The 19,208-nt window shown below is 36.6% G+C and overlaps 3 protein-coding genes across 4 annotated transcripts; all 3 read right to left on the bottom strand.

Moving 5' to 3' along the window:
- Positions 1-468: 468 nt before the first annotated feature.
- Positions 469-6,303, bottom strand: LOC108990159 (transcription factor bHLH79-like). Of its 2 annotated transcripts, XM_035693755.1 has the most exons (6): positions 5,756-6,303; positions 4,649-4,852; positions 4,365-4,430; positions 4,057-4,125; positions 3,897-3,974; positions 469-732 (listed from the first exon to the last, which is right to left on the bottom strand). In XM_035693755.1, exons 1-5 carry the CDS (start codon positions 6,056-6,058, stop codon positions 3,915-3,917), a joined length of 702 nt encoding a protein of 233 aa, XP_035549648.1. In that variant the 5' UTR covers positions 6,059-6,303; the 3' UTR covers positions 469-732; positions 3,897-3,914. The 2 variants fall into 2 exon arrangements, with proteins under 2 accessions (XP_035549648.1, XP_018819578.1); XM_018964033.2 differs by lacking the exon at positions 469-732 and having other exon boundaries at positions 3,789-3,974; positions 5,756-6,301.
- Positions 6,304-9,513: 3,210 nt separating this feature from the next.
- Positions 9,514-13,446, bottom strand: LOC108990167. Its single transcript, XM_018964049.1, has 4 exons — positions 12,962-13,446; positions 12,321-12,434; positions 11,872-12,159; positions 9,514-10,164 (listed from the first exon to the last, which is right to left on the bottom strand). Exons 1-4 carry the CDS (start codon positions 13,436-13,438, stop codon positions 9,964-9,966), a joined length of 1,080 nt encoding a protein of 359 aa, XP_018819594.1. The 5' UTR covers positions 13,439-13,446; the 3' UTR covers positions 9,514-9,963.
- A 2,266-nt stretch (positions 13,447-15,712) lies between these two features.
- On the bottom strand, positions 15,713-17,597 carry LOC108990168 (transcription factor MYB35-like). Its single transcript, XM_018964050.2, has 3 exons — positions 17,465-17,597; positions 17,232-17,361; positions 15,713-16,559 (listed from the first exon to the last, which is right to left on the bottom strand). The coding sequence occupies exons 1-3, from the start codon at positions 17,595-17,597 to the stop codon at positions 15,713-15,715; spliced, it is 1,110 nt and encodes a 369-aa protein (XP_018819595.1).
- Positions 17,598-19,208: the final 1,611 nt, after the last annotated feature.

The following is a 19,208-nucleotide window of genomic DNA, read 5'->3' as shown; positions in this document are numbered from 1 at the left end:
AAAGCCAAGCAAGTTGACAAGATCACTCGGTCTTCATCTTCACCAAGACAAGCTCGTGGACCTTAGTGTTAAGGACAAGACCGGGGTCCCTAACACCCTTGTTGGAGTCTCAATTCTTGTTTGTGTCGGTCGATGTGCCGGAAACACAATCAGCCGCCTGAGGGATGGCCGATGACTGAACACAAGGAACACAACGTCAGAACACAGATCTAGCAAAAAACCATGTCGTCGGAAGCCTGCCAACACTGGACAACCCTCGGCGAAGTCGCTAGGGGGCAATCTTTTATGTGCAGGCAGTGCGAAGACACTCGCCAAACTAGAGTGGGTATCGGGGAGTTATGATTGTGCTGAGAGTGGGTATCTGTGCTGCGAGTTATGACTGAGAGACGGTGGCGAGATCACGGGGATGGAGGGTTTAGAAAGGCCGACAGCGAGAGTGGGACGACGTTTTCCCAGAAAGTACAGTTCTTTGCTTACTTGCCTTAACAACTAATGTTAACCTAGGAGATTTTTTCTACAAACTAAGGTAATTGTCTAATGTTTATCCAGTTAATAATACAGGAGAAGATCAAAGCATTTTCTACATAATGACAACATATTAGTTCAAACAGACAAGAAACTCATTTCAACACCAGATGATGAGAAACCTAGGCAAAGCTGGCCATTGATTATGGATTACGAACTGAAGTACTAATCCTGCTCCTGATCCAACTCAAACTAATGTATCGCACCCTGCAATCAAATTAGCACCCTCCATTAAGAGTCAATAGTCCAGATTGTGCCATGTCATCTATTTCTTGCCCTCTCAGAGGTCATACTTTGATAAAGAATGCAATTCAAGAAAAAGTAATTGTAGCACCCGGACCCAAAATTGGTATAGTTGGACTTTAGATTTTTATTTATTTATTTATTTGAGCTTGGTATTTTAAGTTTTTATTTTACGAATTTGAGTAGCGATTTTTTTTCCTTTAATTTGGAGATCTTGGCAGTTTATTATTATTTTTTTCTTTCCCGCATGTTTCATTTTTAATTCCTTCTCTTTCCGTCTATTTTATTTTTTTTCGCACGGCTTATTTTTTTTTTCCGTCGCACAGCATGCACACACGCACGCATTCGTTCACGGTATGCATGCACACACACGTCTACTTCTCTAGGGTTTTCCTTTCTTGTTCATCCACCTACATATATATATATATATATATATATATGTATGTGAAGATAGCTCACGCCGCTGGCCTCCCACGCGGAACCATAGCCCAGTTTTTCCTCCTCAGCCTTCATCCCCTCGGTTCCTCGCACCCCAAAGCTTATCCGCGTGCCGCGACGCCGCCAAGCACCGTCCGCGTCTATACCTCAGCCTCTCTTAGTTCACCACCCCAACCGTGCCCAGCTAGACGAAGCTGCCACCAGCGCCCGTGAAGCCTCTATTTCACGCCTTGACTTCCACCATTTGTGACATCCGAAAAACACAGTTGTCCAACCACCATAAGTCGCTGCACTCACCCTCCACCGAGAGCTCCACCGCGTGGTGATCCCGCCTCACGAAAGCCACCACCGCGAGCCACCCCTCTCACGGAAGACTCAACAGCTTTTTCCCCTGTTTTTGGCCTCCCGAAACAGAGTCTCATCCACTGGACCACTGCACTGCACCGCACCGCTCCAGCACTCCAGGCCGTCGCCACCCGCGCGGATAAGGGCGCCGAACACCCTCAGGCCACCCCTGTCGTAGCACCCTCATGGTGAGTACCTCCCTCGGTTACTCCCTCCTTTCTCTTCGCTCTCTCTCACTCACCTCTCTCTCTCTCTCTTTGTCTCGTGCCCAGCGCTGCTCGACGGAAGCTTCGCCGCGCTCCTGCTCTTCTGCCGCACCACTGCAGTCCCTCCAGCCAGCCCGTCGCGCCTCGATTTCCCTTGGGTAGTTTCCGCCGTGCATGTTTTCTATTTACGTAGGTTTTGTTTTGGTTAGTTTGCAAGGAATTAAGTGAATTACCGTAATGCCCTTTACTGCATGTTATATCAATGGGTTTTTTTTTTATTATTATTATGTATTAGTACACTGTTATTTAATTATGATTACAGAAAACTATTTTTAATATGTTATTAAGTAAAGATTTATGTTAAGAGTAAATAATATTGGAGTAATATTGTTTTTACACTTTAGATATGATTTAGTCTATTTAAAATAGTCATGGTTTATTTTAAAATATTTTGGGATAATTATATTACTTAGTATTAAGCTTCATAAGTTGTTTTCATTAGTAAATAGGTCTGACTTTTAAATGTTTTAGTCATAGTATTAAAATTAGCATTGACGATTTTAGAAAGTGATGAGTGGTAATTTTAGGTTTTGAGGAATTAAATAGATTATTTTATAAGCTTAGGATTAAATATCGAAATACGTGATTAATTATATATTTATGAGAATTACGTGATTATTTTATATGTGACGATTAATTATTGTTCGACGTTTTTGAAGAATTTCGAAAAAGCTAAGAAATTCAGGTAAGCGGGATTCTTATGCTAGACTTTGCATTTAAAATAAAATGAGCTGAGGTTATTTTTGGAAAATGTACATATTTGATGTTGAAAAGAAATTTAAACTGCCTCAGTTATTTGTTCTGCATTACTCATGAGATTCTGTTTAAGAAGAAATTATTTTCTGTCATGACTGGTGTAGACATGAGCTTATTTTTGACATTCTGTTTCTGAACTTTGAAAAAGAGAGCGAATATGAAATTTTGTGCATAAATTATGTTGTGTAATAATTTTGTTCTGTTCTAAAGATTTTCTGTACTCTGAAATGATCTGATGTGATTTCTGAAAACCTCTGGCATAACATTCTATTTCTATTTCTGTTTTTGATCCGTTCTGACCTCACCACGGGTGTAAAACTGTGGCCTCTGTTCGGGTTGGTACCAACTTTTCTGTTTCTGGTGCACCCACTTTGGAAACAAAGTGATTTTCTGCGTGGTCTTTCCTATGTGCACACTCGGGACTCCGAGAATGAATAAGGGGAAGATTCACATTCTGTTTCTGCTCGGTTAGCTACCGGGATTTGCACAACCCTACCACGGGAGTTAAACATGGTATTTGTTCTGATATGACAAGATAAGATGTGATGTTTCAGTTTATGCTATGCCAAAGGGATTTTGATTATGAATATTTTCGAACTATTGCTCTGATATTTTTGGTAACATGTTCTGACGCTGCATTTTGAAAACATTATTCTGATTCTGCATTTTGAAAGAAAATATTTTGTTCTGCATTCTGATTTCTGTAAATGCTCATGTTTACACACTAGTATATGTCCTCTGCTTACTGAGTTGTTGATAACTCACCCCTTATCTCCATAATATTTCAGATGAAATTGATTGTTCAGCTGAGGATCAATATTAGAGTTTATGGAGAAGATTAGCAGTGAATGGTTGTTGGGTATCTCGTGGTATTAGTGTTGATGTTGGAAGTTATTTATATTTCTTAAGTTTGCTTCAATGGATTTAGACGGTTTATGGAGACTTATGTTAATGTTTCATTATTTTAGTTTGTTATTTGAGACATGAAGAAGAGTTGATTTTATTTGAGTTGCTGGATTGAAAATTGGATAGATGAGTTTATATGGTTTATTTAATTGAAGTATTTACGTGTGATTTGAGGTTTAAGAAAATATATATTCTTGAATTTGGAAGTACTCTAGCCTTATTAGAGTTGATTATCAGGTTATATGAGTTAACTCTCCGGACCCTCGGGGACGGGGCGTTACAGTAATAGTTGGAGCTGGGACCAATATGTCAGTTTCGGTAGTTCAGTGTATCATATTCAGCATATCTCCTCAGCGTATCCAACAATAAACTGTGTAACAAAAATGTCAGGTAACCAAGCAGCGTACATAAGCTTACATCTTTCGAAGCAAATCCCTAAATGGTGGGGTTCGTATTCAACCTTGAATTAACTGCTTCAAGCTTCATTGAGAGGAACTGCAAAACCCAATTAATTACAGCAAAGGTTCAGGATCAACAATGGAAATTAATATCATAAAGTGGCAACGGAGATACACACCTCAACCTGGTGTTGCAGCGACTGGACATAATTAATAATCTCATCGAGGACAAGTGCTTTTCCAATAACCTGTTCAGTGGGGAAGTTGGAACTAAGTCAAGAAAAGCCGAATTTGAACTCGCCTTTAGATTTTGCAGAGTTATAATTGGTTTAATCTATTCAGGAGGTAAGAAAAGTGAAATATGTCAAAACAAATCACACAGAACCCTTAACTTATTTTCATATGATAAATTGTATATCACTAATCAGAGTAATGACAGTTATGGTACCTATGTTAAAAGAAAAAACCAACACAAAACATTACATACCTTGTTACATCCAGGGACCAAATCTTGGAGAATTTTCATACTCTCACTGATCTTCTCTCTCCTTGCCTGCCGATTTGGGTAGGTAAGTAATATGTTTCCAAATATAAATATGTTCTGTTAACCAGCTTTACCACCACACACGTCCTAGACAACAGTCACCCACAGTAAAATACTAAAGACATCTGGATCTAGAGCTCCTGTAACAGAACGAAAGTCTAGTTTATAATGTTCAGAAATTACGTAATAAATGGAATGCAGAGTTCAAGGAGACTCAACGGGATTACCCTCTCTGCTAGACTGTGGCTATCAGTAGCTTGGCCCCTTCTCGCTCTCACATGAATATAGTCTTGCTTAGGTGGCTCAGAAGGTTTAGTACTTTCTTCAGCTCGCATGTTTCCAGCCGCTGAACTAGCTTGCGCTTCAGCTATTGAACAAGCATTCGCATCTCGGGATCCAGCTAGTTTCATCCGTTTACCATTTGATTCTTTCTGTTCGAAATGAATAAGCACTGTCAAACTAGGGTTTGAAAACTGGCGTTAAAATTAAGCAAATTCACAAGCTAAATTGCTTAATAAAATTGCAACCAATTTCATGCCAAGTCGCACAATGCTTAATTTCGTAAAAATTCAAAATTAAACTCCATTGTTTTACATCACAATCTTAGTTATAAGCTAAATAGAAAGAACAAGACAAGATATTCCTCAAAGATGAATTGAAGAAGACAAGACAAGATAAGCTAAATAGGAAGAACAAGACAACGTGCCGACAGTAAACAGTATATTAAAATGAAATCAATCGAATTGAAAGTTAAAAGTTAAATAAAATATTAAAATATTATTTTTTAATATTTTTATTATTTTATAATTTAAAAAATTAAATTATTTATTATATTATAAAATAAAAAAATTATAATAATAAGATGGTTCGAGACACAATGCTACTTATATCGGGCAAGTTTGCAAAAATAAAAAGAAATCACACACAAATAACCCAAAAACCCAGTTAAGTTGCCAAGAAAACGTAGTAAAATAAGCCCTTTTAACCCAAATGGTCACATTCAGGCTTAAACACAATCTACAAAAACCACTCAGAATAAGTTTCTATTTTTTTATTTTTTTGGATAAATAGAATGCAGAGCAAAAAATTTGGAACCTTTGTCCAGTTTCGGAAACTACACAGGAAAAGACGCCCACTCAAATCAGCTTAAACCAAAAATTCAGGCTTTTCATCTATCCAAACAAAAAAACACAAGAACAACATAAAACATTAGACTGAAAATCTTATCATTTTTTCTGCTTTTCTTTCCTATCACTTTCCTCATTTTCCCGACATCCAAACAGAGAATTGAGGCAAAAAAAATCAAAGCGAACGAGTAAAAGCGATAGACCGACCAAGTTGTTGGCACTACCACAAGAAACCGTCTTCGACGACTCGCCCTCCGAGCTCACTTCTTTCCTCTTCTTCCTATTACCACAACCACCGCCACTCTGCTCAGTCACTGTAGATTCCTCGGCCGAACTGTCGCGATTCGCGGAGCTCTCGCGGAACGCTAGAGGGGTCTGACCCATATTTCCAATCCGGAGCCCCAGTCCCCCACCGCCGGGATCCGTACCTAGTGGCCTAATCTCCGCCAAGCTGTAGGCGGACGGGTTGACCGCCGAGAACGAAGATTCGTTTATCAGTGGAGGATCCATTTCCACAGACCCGAACTCATCCACGACCCGTACGAAGATTCAGGACTTGGTGTAAAATCCAAATTGAGGTTATAACTTCCAACACCAGAGAGAAAGAGAGAGAGAGAGAGTGAGGCAGTGGAAGCGGAGGTGTGAATTTTTGGTGGGAGTGAGAGAAGAGTGGTGCGCGTTGCGTCCATCCGTCACATTCAGAACTTAACTACCAAAGAGGAAAAAGGGCGGGCCCCATTTCCTACAGAAAGGGAATTGCTTTCCTGTTTTTTCTTTTTCCTTTTTTCGAAACTTCAGACTTCGTTTCAAATAATGTCACTATGGCCTTCAGACATTGCATTGTGAGTAAAATAGTCTGCCGCCTCATTCTTATCGTTTTAGTTGTCCGCTTGTATAGTTTTTTTTTTTTTATATTTAGTAATTAAAAAAATGATTTTAAGTATATTAATATTTTTTTTATTTTTTAAAAATATTTAAATATATTAAAAAACTATAAAAAAAAATACTAAACAATACGCCTAACGATAAAAATGGTGCGGCATAATAGCCCCACTCTTTCATTGTTTAGGACAAGAACAAACACTACATTATTATGATCTACATCATTTACAGTAGATTGTGCTATAGTTATTACATTTGGACAAAAATTTGATCTATGTATGTCAGTCATAACTTAAGCACTTATATCTGAATTGATAAAATCAATATCAATAACTTCACAAATTTGGTAAAGTGTTTGTTGTGCTAGTCAATATTTTGAATACCGTATCGGACGTCGTACCGATCAAGGTACTGGAACGAAATATTTCGATACCGATACTATTTCGGAATAGCGTTTCAGGATAACGTTTCGGGATAGTCGATATATAAATAAATTATATATATAAATATATATAAAAATTATATTCCAAAATAATAGTCTATATATAAATAAATTATATATAAATACATATATATAAAAATTATAAATAGTTTAGTTTGAATTAGGAGTTAAAAAATAAGTTTGTAGTTTGAAAAACTAATAAAATAATAAATAAATAAAAACACAGGCCGAAATATCGGCCGGTACCGACTGAAATATAGGCCGGTACAGGCCGAAATTTAGTCCGGTATAGCCGGTACGGCCTGTATTTTAGCCGGTATGGAACATATATAGTACCTGTACCGGCTGGACGGCCGAAACGAAAAATTTCGACCGTACCGGCTGGTACAGTACGAAATTTAAAACACTGGTGCTAGCTGATGAGCCACCTGATTAGCACCCATCTTTACATGTCTTATCTTCCATCTTATATCTACCAAGATTGAATGAACATCTTTCACAAGATATTGGAACATACCATTCTTCTGAAAATGTTGTTTTATTGCATTTACAACCTTAAGTGAATCTTCTTCAAAAACTACTTTATGTAAATTGAGCTCTTTGCATAGCTTTATAGCTGATATTAAACCTCTAGCTTCTGTCATAGTAGCTTGTGAACAGAATTGTAATGGTTGCATGCACGAAGCCAATAGATCCCCCTCAGAATCTCTAACTACAATCTCAACTCCAATTCTATGGCCTCTTTCTCTTACTGTTACATCTCAATTTATCTTAATCTAAGCTATCTCAAGAGAATGCCAATGAGTATTGCCTATTTGATCCAATTTGCCATGATTTCTCGAATGGAATTGTTTGTGTTGCATTTGTTGGAAATCATTGTACGCCTGTGTTGCTCTCTTCACCCAAATGGAAAGGGCTAAAAAACTGTCTTCAAACAGCATCTTGTTTCTTCTTCTCCACAACATTCTAGCAATTTCTGCAAACAATAAAGTTTTATCAAGGAATTAAGTTATAGCAACCGACAAAAGTCACCATTGTTTAGATAGCGAGATAAAATAAGATTAGATAAACTAAAAATTAAAATATGATTAAAATGTCATTTTTTAATATTAATATTATTTTAAAATTTTAAAAAATTAAATTGTTTATTATATTTTGTGTAAGAATTTGAAAAAATTATAATGATGAGATGAGATGAAACACTTCTTATATCCAAACTAAGCATAATCAACCGATTAAGTTTTTTTATGTAGTGATTAAAAAAATATTTTTAATACTATTGTGATTTTTTTAAAAAATGTTTAAGAAAATATAAGATTCATATAAAAAATAATTTTTTTTAAAATAAACCCTATATTTTCTAAAAAAAAATAATCCGCACTATATACAACGTTACTCTTGTTTCTTATGACCCCTTGTCACGTTTGGCAATCTCCAACATGCCAAAGACTCAGGATCGATTGGTCATAACCGCGTATTCAACCACATGGCTCTTTTGATATGACTTTCTTATTAGGTACTTCAATGCCGTGTGTCCTCCGGCACCTAGTTTGGTCACCATTTCAGTTTAGTGCAAGTATACTGTCATGAACCGGCGGCTGGCATTGGGACAAGAAACGAAGAACCCTAGAGTAGAGAAACTAATGGGCGTCGAACTGGAAGTGAGAAGTGGAAGCTAAAGTGTTAAGTGTTAAGTGCATAACTTGGAACGACGACGTAAGAAGGAAAGGGAAACGGTGCGTAGCGAGGTCCTGAAGGCAAAGTCGGTGTGCGTGTGTTTTGAGGAGTCGTGAATGGGTGCGTGCGTTTCGGGTGAAATTTGAGCAGTGTGCGTGCGTTTTGAATTACGCATGGGTGCGTGCGTTTTATGTTATATTTTCGGCGTTTAATAACTGTTAAACGCACCGTTTGAGTTGGAAGACTTCAAACTGTGCGTTGGGACAATGCTGGGATTAAAAGCCTGTGCATTACAAAGTGAAGATGAATTTCAATATTGAGTCTGTCATTTGAATATTAAAGTCAGTGAGATTAGTTTATCATTTTGAGAGTTAGTTACAAGTGAGAGAAAATATAAGAATAAAGAGGAATGTGAGTGGAGAGGAACGACATTGAAGAATCTTATTGTAAGAGAATTTTATTGTAAGGAGATTGGGAGCCCTCGAAGCACTCCCGTGGCAATACAAATTCTCATAGTCTTTTTATCAAACATCTTCCATGCACTCTGTTCTTTTCCTTGCAGCAACCATCTCCAACGTATTCATCTTCCTCCATTACATACACTCACCCACCAGGTTCTTAACATATACCCAAATATAAACAAATTTCTATACTACAACAAGAACATGTTGTGTAACGTCTACGTTAGATTCCACTGAAAAATTAGCAGAGGGCGAGGTAAGATGCCACTCCTTAATAACTCTTTTTCCGGCCGGATTGGTAAACCCAAAAGGATTATGCAACATAAGAACTCCATGGCTGGCTTCTTAGAGAAACGATGTGAAAATATGGTCTTTTTACAGCATGTGTGCATACAGTTTCTCTGAAAGCAATATCTGAACGTCACCCAAAAGTACAAAGTACAGCTTTTCATTTGTTCAATATGGTGATCGATGGGTGGGAAGAGATTCTTTCAGTGAAGAGGTAAAGAGGTAAGACTACTTGAGGAGCACATCTATTTCGACCACTATCGTTAAACGGTAGACAACATCATAAAATCTGAATACAACAATAAAAGAATAGAGAGAAAATAACCTCAGCCTCGTTTGTTCAACTCTTTAAAATCTTTCTTTTGTACATGTTGAACCTGTGAGGAGTTTCTAGTTATCAGGGATGGGCAAGAATAATACATTGTTGCTCTGATTCAGCATGGATGTTATAAAACATAACTGTCTGATTTTCCCTCCATACCATAGCAATAAACCCTGGATTCCTGAAGAGAGGCTGTAACAGGGCCTCGTGGCAATCAAAACAAAGAGGTGCTTGACCGATCAGAACTTGACATGGTAGCTCAGCTCGATCAGAAGATTTTGTATCCAAGGGGGAGCTGAAAACAGAGCTTGACGTCACATGAAGTATGTTGATGGGATACCTTCTAATTCCACGGACTTGGCAGCCGAGCATCTCTAAAAGTGGAGGTACCACCAGAAGCAGCAGGAGAAGGAGAGGATGCCATGTAATTTGTTCCTGATACAGATAATGTGGGCAGGTTTGCAGGGTTCCCCGGGTGCCCTGTGGGAGCAAAGCGTGATGGACTACCAGTTACCCCAAAACTTGGTCGTGAGGGGTGTGAAACCTTCATATAAAATTGACATCCAAAAATGAAAATATTGTACTTTCATCATAAGGGACCAAAAAAAAAACTCATAAACTAAAAAAAAAAAAAAAAACTATCAGCCACCTATATTGGTGATTGCATTGCTGTAGAAAATATTTATCGACTCATTGTAGGTCTCTTAAGATGCATGGAACATGGTCATATGTTTATCCATGATTTATGCTATTGCAAAATATTAAATAGGCATAAAATTGTGCAATAACAATAACTTAAGGTCCTAAAAGTGTTGTTTATGCACAAATCCCTAATACAATAACATTAGCAATATGTAGACAGATTCTACAAATGAGAAATATGCAGACAGAGGCTTTGTTTCACAATTCTAACGTGCATGCAACACTTCAATACATTGACAAACAATAATGCATCATTAAATGAGCAACTTCACCATAATCACGCTTTTTTAAAGGAGAAATCAATATGTCCTTCCTGCTGGAAGTTTATTTAGCAATTCAAACAGCTGTATCAGCAATTACTTCTTCATCCTTTTTTAATATTCTAACTCAAGTAGACAAAAACTTAATTCAGTTTTTTTTTTTATGTCATAGAACCTCACCAAGACAGTCGTTCGGACTCATTCTCAGGGAATAAACCCTACGCCAGAATCGTGCATTAATCAAAGGGAACTATCAGTGTGGCAAATATGATAATCTTTATCAAACAACGATTCCTACTGTTTCTTAGCTTCTTTTGAAAAAAAATGTATTAGAACATGGACTGGGCCTTTTACACCTTATTTAGGGACCTAACAACCTTTCTAAGACACCTTAAAAGCCCATAAAATAGGCCTAAGACAATAAATAAATAAATAAATCAACAAAATCCCCATTATAAACTTTAATGAAGTCTTTTTTCCCCCTTTTGATAAGTAGGGTGGTGTGACACAATATTCTAAACTCACTAGAAGGGAACATCTTTGCAATTAATGTTCAAGATACTCCTTTTTGTTGCCATTGCAAGCATGGCCATTAGGCACAAACAAGGTTACTACTTCAAATGCTAGATGTAGAAATAACCTCAAGTCTGAAACTTCTTTCTTTTTTTTTTTCTCTCTGCGATTTTTATCTAAGATTCCTTATTTTCTCACTTAGTCACGTTATCAGATCTATTGCAAACATATATATGCATGTACCATATACCAGACATAGCACTGTCCTCTTACTTCGTATATTTGAAGGAAGTGCCGCTCAAACTATAACTCATTGGCTGCTCTAAAACATTATCATTTTTTTTCTATAGTTTCCATTCTTTAATTTCAGACACTAAATTTGGTCAACAGCTCATATCTTTCTCTTTTTTTTTTATAAGTAACAGCTCATATCTTACAGGAGCTAAAGGTTGGGCCTGCCATATGGCACTATAGGTTTTAAAAGGAAGAGTGAGCTGAAAATGAGAGTAACTTCTGAGAAGAGCTTCTATTAGCATGTGACCAACTCAGCTCAGCCAGCCCTGATTGAAAGTCCAAGCTAAAACCTCCAGATAGTAAATATGTATACTCACTTTAGAAGTTCACACCAAACTCAAAAAAAAAAAAATGAAGAAACAATAACGAAAATAAGAAAAGGTTCAAAAAAGTTTGAAAGAAAACGAGTAAATTAAAGCTGATAAAAGGAAACATGCATAAGTACTTTGCCACATGATATTGTGGTAATTAGTACGCAATACCATGTTGTGTTGATTAGAGGCAGGCCTTCTAAGAGGAGACTCTGAAGATGGTGACATACTACTCATCCGAAATGTATGGCGAGGATGAGTGTTATGGTTTAAAGGATCATCAGCTTCTCCCCCTTCCATATCTCCACCAAGATTGGTCTCCGAGCCCGTCCTAGGAGTGGGCTGCCTAGTCAATGACCCAGTGTCATTTGCAGCATCCACTTGAAGTGGAACGGACGGGCGAATTGTCATTCCTTGCATGCTATTTCGCCTCTTTAATTCCTCCTCTGCATTCAAGATCTGCCAACCACAGCCAGTTAATTTTTTATTTATTCGAATCATTTTCAGAGAAAATAGAAACGTAAAACACAAGTATTATACCAACGTAAAGCATATAGGTATGCCCATAACATCTATATATCTCTTCTCCCATGCTTGAGAAGTACAAAACCAAAGCTTACCTGCTTCAGCGCTTGTACAAGATTATGTTTCTTTGCATTCAGACTTTGTAACTTATCCTCGACTTCCCGTTTCCTCTTTTCTCTGCCATTTAACAAATCTACTTTGTTGGTTACCTAGCACGTAAGATTAAAAAAGAATGGTTAACATGCGTCACAAAGAGCGCGGAAGAATCATAAACACACATTTAAAGAATTAAAATTGATGGTTAGTTAATGTGTCATGACATCTGTAATGCGATCAAGATCTCAAGGTTAATGGTGATGGAAAACATTCGACCTCTCAAACAAGCTAAGCTTCTTAAGATACATGATTGATATTCGTCACCTTCTCTGCGTTATTCTTTACCAATCCATACGAACGAACTAATGCATATTTTCCACCGAATTCTAACCAAATTATAAATGATCCTTTGATTACTTCCACCAAAACGTAATTGGTTTCACTGCACATCTCCTCTAACCAAAATCACCACCACCAATTAATCATTTGTAAAAATATGACCTTCATCGACAATTCATAACAAACTTATCATAATAACGGCGTTCTCCATTAATATTTCGAAAATCACAAGCGGATTTGGCTAAGACGAAGCATACTGTATAAAATCATTGATAATCCATAAACATAGCATGAACAATACCTCCAAATTTGGGGTTGCAAGGTCAGCCAGTTTTGTTTGGACAGGCAAGGCTTTCTCATTGGCACCACCATCAACCGCACCGGAGCCTTTCTCAGGCAACGCATCAGCTGCATCAACTTTCACAGGGAAATCGCCACCGCCGTCTGATTCTTTCTGGTCTTTCTGGTGTTTTTCCTCACCAGAAGGCCCTTCTCCACAATAACAGGGACTTTTTGCTTCCAGTTTAGGCTCAATAGAAGACTCATTCTCTTTCAGGCATTCGCTCTGTTGCTTCTGTTCGGAGATGGGGTTGGGGTTGGGGTTGGGGTTGGCGTTAGCAGTGGTAGTGGAAGAATGGAGGCGAGAGAGGGCTTTGGAGCGACGCTGAAGGAGGGATTTGAACACTCCGAGGGAGATTTTAGGGGTTGGCATAAGCCATCGACGAGGCACGTCGGGAACTCTGTGGAGGTTCCCTCTGTACAGAGAAATCGCCCCCATTTTCCCGATTCTGTAAGCCCTAATCTTCTCTCTGCTTCTAAATACGCAACACTCACATTGTCCTACAAGTCGTTTGACACCGAACTGCATTTGTCGACATGTCGTCTACATGATGAGCTGTACTACGAGTCGTTTATTTACAGTTGTGCCTCGATTTTAAACTATTCTGATTCGGTCATTCAGATCATCTACATTTTCATAGCTAATTTTATTATAATATTCATAGAACTTTAAAAGTTATTTCCACCAATTCAATAACTTCAAAACATCTTGATTCATGATTGATCAAGCTTTAACTTCAATACAAATTTCATACAAACCAAGGGGCTTTATTCTTATGGAGTTTCGTGTGAGAAAAACTCAACTTGCACACAATTTAGTTTCAATAATTCAGTGGAGTATGGTCTGTTGGGAGAAGATCAAGCAGTGATTCACCCAATTACATGAAGTACTTATTTTCAGGAATAAGCTATACTGTCCTAAAAATCTAGCCTTGTGCCCATAAAAGGTTTTTCAGAAAGTGTTAGAAAATACACAGTAATAAAATGAAAAATTACAATAAAATAAAATTTTCAAACGAAATCTGATTGAATTGAGGTATCAAAATATCGCTCTCTTTAAAAAAATTTAAGTTATTTACGATATGTAAAGTTTCAATTGAATCGGTGCAGTAAACTTTCTCTTGATTTATCTCTTTCAAGATACAACAACTTAATTAATTGTCGTATAATTCGAACCAACTTTACAAAAGTTATTGAACTCAAGACTTCCTCTAAAAATAACACTTCTTTTTTGTTTAAAAAATTCTCAATAATATCAAAGTACTATTTTTTCTTACCATACGTGGAATGATAAAAAAAAATGGCTGCAAACCTTTTTATTTTTCTTTTCTCACCTTCGTACGTATCCACAGTACCACTTCTTAAAAGCCTTTTTCCCTCCAAAAACAGTAGGTTGGTTTTTTACGGAACCTACCACCAGATTGTTGCATGCCATATTTTGCTTCTACATTCTAGAAACTGAAAAGTTGCAAATCGCTAGTTTTACTATTTTAGAAATGATAGTTGCAATCATATTATATAAATATTATATAATTATTTTGAAAATAAATAAATAAATATAGAAATCAGATAAAAAAATAATAATTTTTTAATAATAAATTCTACTCTTTTTCAAAACGATTGTACAATATTTACGCATTTTACGATTGTATGTAACATTATTATTTTTTTTTTCCATCCGTTAAAATTAGGGGTGTAAACTCAAACCGGAAAACCGGTCCAGAACCGATTTTTAAAATGTAAAAACCGACCGGTTTCGATTTTGAGATTTTTTGGACCGGACCGGACTTGACCGGTTGATTAAAAAAATAAAAAATAATATTTTTATATATAAGTTTTATACAAAATATTTTAAATATATATTAAATATTAATATAAATAAGTTTTATATATAATGTATAATTATAAATTTATACATTAAATGTTAATTTATAATTTCATATATATATATATACATATATATATGAAATAATTTCATATTATAATTTATAAATTATTACATTAAATGTTAATACTAATATATAAGTTTATAAATAATACTAATAGTCTAATATAGACTATAGATTATAGTTATACTTATAATTAATATTAAAAGTTTTTACTAAAAGATTATAACTAATACTAATACTTATAATTAATACTAAAAGTTTTTTTTTTATAAACAAATTTTTAATGACAAATTGTGAAATTTACATTTTAAAAAAAATCAAAAAATCGGACCGGACCGGACCGGACCGAAAATCGGTAAAACCGAAAGTACCGGTTTAGGAGGGTAACCGGTGCGTAATCGGTTTTGAAAAATACAAAACCGGTACATACCGGTTCATTCTTAGATTTTATCCAAAACCGAACCGGACCGGACCAGTTACACCCCTAGTTAAAACCAATTTGACTTTTTTAACATGTGCACTTAGAAGCTGCCATTTAAACATCCCAAGTTCTAACAAACTGATTCTTAAGAAAACAGAGAAAGAATGTAATGTAGGATTACGAGCTCGGGGTTGATCGGAGTCGAAGATATCGAATCCAAATTGATCACACAGTATATTGCAAAACTTGAATGTAAAATACGGATAATGAGAAAAAGACGGTGAAAGAGGAAGACATTTTAATACTGTCTTATTAAAAAATACCAACAGAAAGTCCTTATTTTTAACCTATTATATAGGTTAATACTATAGTATTAATCTCATCAATCAACTTGGAGGGGACTTTAGTAGTAGAATGGTTCCTCCAAAAGGTTAGGGAAGTCTAAGAACATTCGATATTCTTGATCTAGCATGGCTTCCACAAAAGAGATTTCAGAGGATGAGGAGGGTTGAAAGTCATTGCTTAGGATTTCACAATCTGTTCCTTTAGCTTTAATACATTCTTCTATAGCAGCCTCCTTATTTGTCTCATTTTTCTGTACTATCACATTTTGGTTTTGGCTTGCAAATTCCTTTGATGAATGCGAAGCCATGATTTCTTGTTCTTGAGGATCAGCTGGTAGAAATTCATCGTCGAGAAGAAAGTCATGCCAACTTAAGTCAAGGGGTGACTTCTCTTGCGCTGCAGTGGAACAGGTTGGAGATGATGATGACGACGATGACAAGGAATCTTCGAGGAAGATTGGTGGTGGGTGGGTGTTGTTGTGGCTGCAATTCGAGACCTCCGTGACCAGCTTTATGGTTTGGAGCTCGGCGAGAAGATCAAATGAATGGTTGTTGTTAGCTTGGTTACTATTAAAAAAGGTGTCTAATTGGATTGGTGTTGTTTGGGGTGATGTTGTTGAGGGCACCAATTGACTGCTGATGTTTGGGAATCCTTGTGGTGGGAATGGATATGGTTCAGATTTCAACATAGTTACATTCTTAAAATCTTTATTGAGAGATCCAATTCTGCTGCCAGGTTTTCGAAGGCCTCCAATGTTTCCATAATCAGCAAGTATTTGAGAGAAAGGCTTATGAGTGACAGGATCGATTCCCATTTCAGAAAGCTTCTTTCTCAACTTGGTATTCCAGTGGTTCTTAACATCATTGTCTGTTCTCCCAGGAAGTTGTTGTGCTATTATGGACCACCTGGACATATAAACCATAAGAGAGAAGCCATTATAATTTATATCCCTTAACTAGTAACAGAAGCCAGACAACTAAAATGGATGGTAGTTGTGTTTGGTATGACTTCTGAGTAATGACACCACTTTCTCCTACTCCATACATAAGAAATGCAAAATAGTTTTAAGGCATCCACCCCTCAACAAGAAGAGTGTGCCGCCGTATGGATTTTTTTTCTAGGTTTAGTGCTCAATGCTCATCATGGAGAGACAAGGCCAAAACTGCTCATAGCATAAAGGTAAGTGTGGGAAAGTAACTTTATAATATGATGATTAATAAAGACATGATTATAGATTCTGATGGATAAAACATAATATGGAAGTATTGAAAAGTGGCTTGGTCTCACTGCATCAATATGAAACTCTTTAGAAGAAGTAAGCATTTACTCATGGTAAGTGCCGGAAAACAAATATGATTGCCTTGGGAACTGCAAGTGAATGCATATGATAGTCTGCTTCAAGAGTCAAGACAGACTATTTCTTTCAAAGCGATTAGATCTGAAAAACTTCAGCAAAAAAAATGAAAGGAGAAAGAAAATGTTGGAAGAACAACGGGAAAAGAAAAAAAAAAAATTCCTAGATAGATTAGAGAGAGAGAGAGAGAGAGAGCTTGGGTAGAAGTTTGAGACTAGATCACCTGCTGCCTATGGCTGCATGAAGCCTAACAATCATCTCCTCTTCTTGGGGAGTGAAGCTGTCATGCTTAAGATCAGGCCTCAGGTAGTTAGTCCACCTTAGCCTGCAGCTCTTCCCACATCTTTTAAGACCTGTGAAATGTTAAAACCATCACATACAGCACTCTGATCATAGCACAATCCAATTACAACCATGTTCAAGTAATCCAGCCCATATATATCACATTAAGCTAACCTGCTTTTTTAGGAACAGCTGTCCAGTTTCCTGTGCCATGCTTTGAGACATATGCAAGTATCTTTGCATCTTCCTGTGCAGTCCAGAGACCCCTTTTAAGGTTCAGCTTGTCACAGCAAGGAGGTCTTACCATCTTATCTGCTCAAAACACACTGAAAAGGAAGTGGGAAAAAAAAAAAGAAAAAAAAAAAGGAAGTTGATGTTGTGAAAGCTAGATGACAGTGATGCAACTTCAAATAACTTATTTTGCAAAATGCTCTTGAAGAGGAAAGAGACGATGGAGGTGAGGGGTTTAAAGGTATAACAAGTGTGAAGGCAAGAAAAGCATGGGGCTTGCTCCCATGTTAACTAAATTTGCATGATGAAAATAAAGATCACTCGCTTTTCAACACCTCCATACACAAATGCTTGGTCTACAAGAGGAGCATCTTAGTCAGGTTCGAATCGGGTGAATTATTTGGTTAAACCAAAAGATTAATCTAAGTAAGTTCAAATAAAGTACTGATTTGTTTATATTAGTTAGTTCAGAGTGCAAAGTAAATGACATCTGTTTTAGTTTCTAATAATCACAAGTTTGATGAGAAACACTATTTTAGACAAGGATTCAACTAATTATCGAAAATGGTATTCAAAATCCATACCAGTATCTTTCAACACGCAAGAACCGTGCTTGCATGAGTACCGATTGTTTACAATCCATGATTTTGAGATCTCCATTCATAAGAAGAAGAAAAAAAAGCATAGTAATTAATTAAGAGACAAAAAATAAAACCAAAAAAAAAAAATCAGACTTTGAATTATCAACTTGATAGCAAGGTCTGTAACTAATTTAGATGTTTTGCCCACATCTTCGGGCCAACACGCCATATGCCAGAGACTTGAGCAGAAGAGAGAATTATGCAGCCTTGTGGGGTGGAGACTGGAGACAAGTACTATCTTGCAAACAAACTCTAGAGAAGGGAGCCTACGTTGTATGAAAAATTCAACGCGCCATCCTTATACCACACGCCACACATGATTTTTTTATTTTTTATTTTCTTGTCAAATGAGTAATGTATAGATGATGAGTAAAAGAATTTATTTAGTTTAACAAGAATAAAATAAATAAAATAAAAATCAAATATAGTTTGTAGTGTATAAAATATAAATTATGAGTAGAATGGCCAAAGGTCTGTAACCTGGTTGGCATAACCCCTAGCCTCTAAAAGAAATGTATGAAGTTCGAAACCCTCCACTAGGGATGGGCTCCGACTTTTGTCGCCCCTCCGACTCCAACTCCGAACTGAGTCGGAGTCCGATTCCAATCTGAGTTCGAAGCTCCGACCTCCGATCGGAACTCCGAATGGAGGTCGGAGCTCCGACATTCAATCGGAACTCCGAAACGATGGTCGAGGGAGTTCCGAACGGACGTCGGAGCTCCGACTCCGAATTAAATTTTCGAACTCCGTTCAGAAATAAATTTCTAGTTGTTGTTTTCTGTTCTTTTTTTTTATTTTTTAAATTTTGTTGTTCAATTTCGTTTCAGATAGTGAGCAACATATATTTTTTTTTTAAAAGTGAACCATCTACAAATATTTGGTTTATTCAAGAGTTTTCAATAATTTAAATATTCCTTCTGATTTTGTTACTGAATTTTGATTATATCTTTAATTTGTTTTATGTCTGCCTGAAATTTAGCATTAAAAGTGCTCATGACTCATGAGTCGAAAATTACACAAATTTAAAATTTTATAGAGAAGAATGA

This window comes from Juglans regia, chromosome 9 (assembly GCF_001411555.2).
Source record: "Juglans regia cultivar Chandler chromosome 9, Walnut 2.0, whole genome shotgun sequence".
Classification (NCBI taxonomy): domain Eukaryota; kingdom Viridiplantae; phylum Streptophyta; class Magnoliopsida; order Fagales; family Juglandaceae; genus Juglans; species Juglans regia.
This window is presented reverse-complemented; position numbering and strand designations above follow the sequence as displayed.